Source organism: Vulpes vulpes, chromosome 11, assembly GCF_048418805.1.
Source record: "Vulpes vulpes isolate BD-2025 chromosome 11, VulVul3, whole genome shotgun sequence".
NCBI classification, from domain to species: Eukaryota; Metazoa; Chordata; class Mammalia; order Carnivora; family Canidae; genus Vulpes; species Vulpes vulpes.
Window position 1 is genome coordinate 49507839 of NC_132790.1, and position 6645 is coordinate 49514483.

Here is a 6645-nt window from a genome sequence, read left to right on the forward strand (position 1 = left end):
CCTATCAACATTGAATATGCACATTCCATCCTAAAACCAACTTCCACCTACACCAACTCACAAACCACATAAATCTTTAACTACTTTACAGATTTGCTTATCTGGATATTTAGTGAGAATCTCTTTTTTACATGCAAAAGGGTCTAACATGCAAATACGTTACTTCAGCTCCACTGTAAGCTCTTCAACAGAAGCAACACCAATTGAAGTTGACAATATGCTAGGCATTTATTTCAAAACTTTGCATGTATTAATTCATTTAATATTTATAACTACTCTGAGGAGTACCTAACTTTCTTTTAAAGATTTTATTTATTTATTCATGAGAGACACAGAGACACAGGTGGAGGGAGAAGCAGGCACCCCGCAGAGAGCCTGATGTGGGGCTGGATCCCAGGATCCCTGGATCATGACCTGAGCCAAAGGCAGACGCTCAACCACTGAGCCACCCAGATATCCCAGGAGTACCGAATGTTATCCTCATTTTATATCTAAGGCAGAGACAGATGAAGGGAAGAATACCTTTGGCTCAAATCTAAATTTAAGAGGTATAAAATAATGAACTTACTTGTATAGTTTTGTAATCTTGCTCTAGTTTCATGAATGACTTATAAAGATCTAAAGTTCCTCTTTGTAAATTTTGTCAAATAAAGGTGCTTCATTTCTACTACTCAAGACTAACACAGGATCATGCCAATAGTAGTAGTCCAACAAATGCTAAGAGTAAATTTGGGAAGATATTTTATGTGGTCCTGGATGCTATATTAATACTATAAAAGCATTTATATTTTAGATAGGGTGCTCTTGGTTCTATATGCATACTTTGAAGTAACTTCTGCAAATTAAGTAGCATTTATCATATACCTACTTGTGCACACCATTTCTGATTTACAAGCACTGCAATGAAATAGTATCTAACTTATGGTGACTAACAATTGGTTACTAGCTAGTTGTGTGCTCTTTGGAAGCTCAAAGTTATGTCTTTGGGACTTGTTTATCTATAAAGAGTTGGGGCTGGGCTAGAGAAAAATTGGCCTTCAGGCAGGGGATTCTACAGAGGTCATTCACTTATAAAATTAGACTACTCTAAGAAGACTATGAGAATGAAGGAAATTCTATTTATGGCGAAAGGAATGTTCAAAAAGCCAGAACTAAAGTCAGATGGAAACAGTAACTCAAATTATGAGCTGGAGAATCAATCCTTCTACACAAAGAACTTCTACTTGTAACTATGATTAAATAACACCGATAGGAAAGTTAGGATCACCCTAAGTTGTGTCCCATTTTCTCATGTAGCCTCTTTTCAATCAGTGCTTCAATTAATTTAAAATGTAATTAAAACCTTCTGAGGCTGAATACATATGTTTAATATCAGTTAAATATATTCAACATTCAAAAATATTATATTCTAGAAATATACAAAGCAAATATTCTTTAAGAAGAATTAATTTAAATAGGATTATTACAAATACTACTAATAAATGGTTTCATTTTTATCAAAAATGTATAATCACCTGTTAGGCATCTACAAGAATAGTGAATTTAATGGGATGAGCACTGGGTGTTATACTGTATCTTGACAAATCGAACTTCAATAAAAACAAATTTAAAATAAATAAATAAATAAATGTCTTTTAGAGGGATGCCTGGGCAACTCAGCAGTTGAGCATGTGCCTTCGGCTCAGAGTGTGATCCTAGGGTCTGGGGATCCAGTCCCGCACTGGGGAGCCTGCTTCTGTCTCTGTGTCTCTCATGAATAAATAAAATCTTTTCTAAAAAATGTCTTTTACATTATATTCTTTTGGTGCATATTAAATATGTGTATCAAACTCCTTTGAAAGTTCCCTTAAGGTAAAAATTCCTCATTCCTTCCTTTCCTACTTATCAAATAGAGGGCTCTTGAAATCAAAAATCTCACAAACAGGAAGGAAAAAAGCAGGTGTTCAGATCTTTAGTTCCTTGTCTAGGTGTGATCTTCACGCTTCAGAGGGAACCCTAAACTCATTTAGTTCACTACAAGATGCACTTATTGTTAGCATTTCAACATGAAATCATTTTTAAATGCATTTTTATCTTCAAATATAAAAGTAGTTGGCTGCTTAGAATTTAGTGTCGATACAAAAATTCAAAAATATCTTCTACTAAAGTTCAAGGGCAAAATACATTATGTAAGTCAATCCAAAATCATTAGATAAATATGTAATTTAGATGATTTTAAAAATATGAAAGTCTTGTAGCAAAACACTTCAGAAAGTGTTACTGTGACACCCAAATTTTTCATTTGCTTTAAACTGCTTACTCTTACCCACTTATAAAAATATACCAAAGAGAATTTTAAAAACTTGTTTAGAATTACTATTGTATAAGTATTGCATAAATATGTATGTAGAGAAAAGACAAAATTATGTAGAAAATTTGTAACTGCGTCACATACATATGCACACATAGAGAAGTACATATACATAATTTCAATGACTTTTACCATTTTCTCTTGATCAAGATTTTAGATATTTATGTAATACATATGTAATATATAATACACATATGTAATGTACATATATGTAATACAATATGTATAATATATATTACATATATGATAGGAATATAAAAATACACTTAGAGCCAAGCTGTTTCTTTTTTTTTTCCAAGCTGTTTCTTTAAAGTTAAATAGGTGGTGAACAATAGCAGCATTGTCCCAAAGATTAGTATAACTTTAGTCTAATATTGAAAGTGCTAATCAAAGAATATGCGATTGTAATATCCACCACATTTAATTTTGAGTATTATAAATAAAAACATATTGCTAAACATATTATTTTAAGTTATATGGAAATATCATTTCTTAGAAGCAAGGGAAAATAATAGATGGTCTCAGTTTACAATTAAACAAAAAAATAAAGGATCAGGGGAAAGGAGCTTACCTTCCATTGCCCTTTTAAAGAAGACCTTACAGCTTCCACAAGTTAGGACACCATAATGACAGCCTGATGCTTCATCCCCACAGATTAAACAAATCTTCTGAGGTAATGACTCGAAGCTGTACTGTGGGCTCTGGCTGGCATCTGCATCAGGCCTTGAAATGCAGAACAAAGTACTCCATTTATTTTTAGGTGTACCACTAGCTAATACTAAAGTTTTCTTAACAGAATTGACACAATGAAAGGGGATTTAAAATAGAACTGAATGTATAAAAGACATGCAAATTAAACTTGGTGCACTGTTACTGGATTCACCACATTTGCAAATTATTATGCATCAGCAGCACCAACATAAAAGAATAATATATAAGTTTATGTTCAGGAAAGCTAAAGTCCGTTGGTTTTGTTAAAAAAAAAAAAGAGAGAATCTTTGTACAGGGGATCCCTGGATGGCTCAGCGGTTTGGTGCCTGCCTTCAGCCCAGGGCGTGGTCCTGGAGTCCCGGGATCGAGTCCTGGGATCGAGTCCCGCATCGGGCTCCCCGCATGGGGCCTGCTTCTCCCTCTGCCTGTGTCTCTGCCTCTCTCTCTCTCTCTCTCTCTCTCTCTCTCTCTGTGTCTCTCATGAATAAATAAAATAAAATCTTTAAAAAAAAATCTTTGTACAAAACTCCTTATATAGAATAATCAATTTACTCTTTGACAAACGAAACGTTATTCCCTTCCTGTACTCTGGGTAACAATGAACGTGGTTTTAAGGGCTCAGTCATACTTAGCAATGTCTTTGTTTCGAGTTTTTAAAACAACCCCTAATGACTGTTTACTTGGACGAATATGTGTTTGCCATTTTAAAGAATTGTCCAATATATTGACAGTTTTGCTCCTACACAGCACATACGATTTAAAGGGAACATCCTTTAACATTTCACTTCAGTGCGTAAATGAAAATGTCCTTGAAAACCTGTGTGAAAAAAGTTGTAGCCAATCCGAAACAATATTAGGATACAGCGCACTGTAGTGATCAATGTCTGAATCCATCATGTGAATACAGCACACATGACTTAGTCTTGAGATTCGTAGGAGCTCGAGCCCTTTGCGTGCCGGCCTGCGAGGTTCTGCTCCCCGGGAACCGCTCCCAGGGGCCCTGGGCCTTAAGGCCGCTCCCGGAAAGACATTCCAGCAAGCATCCTTCTACCTATCACCGTCCTGTAATCCCCCCGCCGCTGAGCATCTTCCACTGCACTGGACTAGCGGGCACCCAGAGTGCACTATGCTGCACGTTTCAAACGAGGGCTACTTCTGTCTAGAAATCTTGCAGATTTGTGATTTAGGAAATACTTTTGAGAAGGCACGCTCCAAAACAGGCCTATTATGCGCCCCTTTTGTGTCCCCAAAGTAGTTAGGAGGGGAGAGGAAAGAAGGGACACCGAAGCACTCTCGTGCCCCGCCCCGGCCACTCGGACCAGCGGGACCCCCCCACCCCGCCCGCCCGACCCCAGTTCCCGCAGGCTCCCCGCCCCCTAAGCCGGACCGCTGTTCCAGCAGTGGCCGCCACCCCCCCACCCCCCGCGCGGGATCTCTGTGCCTGCAGGTGCTCCCCTCCCTCCCCTCCCGCCCGCCCGCCGTGCCCGCAGGTGCTCCCCGCCCTCCCCTCCCGCCCGCCCGCCGTGCCCGCAGGTGCTCCCCGCCCTCCCCTCCCGCCCGCCCGCCCGCCGTGCCCGCAGGTGCTCCCCCCCCCTCCCCTCCCGCCCGCCGTGCCCGCATGTGCTCCCCTCCCTCCCCTCCCGCCCGCCCGCCGTGCCCGCAGGTGCTCCCCTCCCTCCCCTCCCGCCCGCCCGCCGTGCCCGCAGGTGCTCCCCTCCCTCCCCTCCCGCCCGCCCGCCGTGCCCGCAGGCGCCCCCCACCCCGGCCGGACCAATGCTCTTGCAGGCGCCCCCCGCCCCCGGCCCCGGGCCCTCACCTCAGGTAGTTGAGGTACGGCTGGTACACCTGCGGCAGGCCCTCCTTGAGCACGGCCGCCTGGTAGCCGAGCTGCGGAAGGGCGCCGAGGCCGAGCGGCTGGTAGAGCGCGGGGCTGGCCCCCGCGGCCCCCGCCGAGGCAGCGGCGGCCGCGCCGTCCCGGGGCAGCAGGCAGGCGGCGGCGCCCGGAACCCGGCAGGGCGCGGCGGCGAACGGGCCCTGCGGCGGCGGCGCGCCCTCCGCCTTGTACAGGACGCACTCCAGGCTGGGCCCCGGCGAGGACGCCGACGACAGCGAGCCGCCGGCGGCTGCGGCGGCCGCCGGCGCCCCTTCCCCGGGCCTGGACGACGGCGCTCGCGGAGGGAGCGGGGGCAGCGCGGGCGGCGCGTCCGCGAAGACGCAGGAGTGAGGCCCCGCCGCCAGGTACGGCCGCGGGGAGCGCGCAGCCGCCTCGGCGCCCTCCTCCTCCTCCTTGATCTTCAGGGCGGGCGGCTGGAAGTCGCCGTAGAGCGGGAAGCCGTCGTCCTTGGGCTCGGCGTCGGGCGGGTACGCGCAGTCGGGGAGGTCGCCGGCCGCCAGCGGGCAGGGGGCGGAGGGCGAGCCCCGCGGCGCCGCGAAGGCGCCCGCGTCGTAGGTCTCCGCCTCCAGCAGCTGCCGGGTGCGGGCCGCCAGGAGCGCCGAGCTGAGCGGCAGGATGGGCACGTGGATGAAGTCCATCATCGCGGTGGCCAGCGGGGAGCACCCGGGCGCCGGCGCGTCCTGCTCGGCCAGCGAGGCCTTGGGCGCGGGGAGGCGGGCGTCCTCCTTGGGCACCAGGCTCGTGCTCCCGGGGGCCGTCCCCGGCGCGGCGGGAGCGGCGCCTGCGGCGGCTGCGGCGCCCGCCGGAGGCCGGGGCTTGCCCTTGAGGAGCGGGCCCGGGGGACCCTCGGCCGCGAAGCCGCCCTCCTCCTCCACGTCCAGCGCGGCGGGCTGCGTGGCGGCTTTGCCCGCGGCCCCGGGCCAAGCGAGGCTCCCGGCGCACAGGGGCACCGGCTGCCGGGACGGGGACGGGCCCGGGGGCAGCCCCTTGTGCGCACCCGCCGCCCCGCAGCTGTCGCCGGCCCTGCCCTCCGGCCGGCTCATGAGCGCGCACGCCGCGCCCCGGGTGCTGGGGGCGCCGCGGGGATCTTCGGGCGGCTCGGGGCCACGCGGGCACCGCGGGCTGCGGTCCTTCCCCGGGGGCCCGGGGCTGTCGGCCCCCGCCCCGCCCGCGGCGGCGAGTCTCGGATACGCCCGGTCCGCGTCCGGCCGCGGCTGCCGGCCCTGCGCCTTCCCGGCCGGGTCCGCGCCCTGGCCGCGCGGGGAGAAGAGCGGCCCGTCCGGGGGCGCGGGCGCGGGTGCGGGCGCGGCGGCCCGCGGGGCGTCGGAGGTCTGAGTCGCCCGGAGGCGGCCGCCGTCTCGACGTCGGGACGGGGGCTCTGCGGCCGGCGCGGGGGAGGGCGCGCCTCCCGCCACGTGGGGAGCCCGGGCATCCTTTCCCGTCCGCTCCGTCATGACGACCGGGACTCCCCTCTCCTCCTCCCCCGTCTGCGGGGAGGGGGGGGGGGCGGGGAAGGAGGGGGTGTGGGCGATGCAGAAGCTGGAGGCCGCGGGAGAAGGAGGAGCAGGTGGACTCCAGCTGGCCTGGCCTCGGCGGGGCGGGGCGGGGCGGGCGGAGGATGCCCACCTCCGGGCGGGACGGGGGCAGGGCTGCTCAGCCGCGCGCTGGCCCTCCCCGGCGCAGGTGCTCC

At 51.5% G+C, this 6645-nt stretch overlaps 1 protein-coding gene across 2 annotated transcripts in view; it reads right to left on the bottom strand.

Annotated features, from left to right (window-relative positions):
• Positions 1 to 6409, bottom strand: part of PGR (progesterone receptor) — a 108568-nt gene extending 102159 nt beyond the window's left edge. The window contains exons 1-2 of one of the 2 annotated variants that reach the window (XM_072726281.1): positions 4878 to 6409; positions 2922 to 3073 (exon numbers count right to left, since the gene is read on the bottom strand). In XM_072726281.1, coding sequence (XP_072582382.1) covers positions 2922 to 3073; positions 4878 to 6409 — 1684 coding nt within the window. The remainder of the gene's footprint in view (positions 1 to 2921; positions 3074 to 4877) is intronic. The other variant, XM_072726282.1, reaches the window with a different exon arrangement.
• Positions 6410 to 6645: the final 236 nt, after the last annotated feature.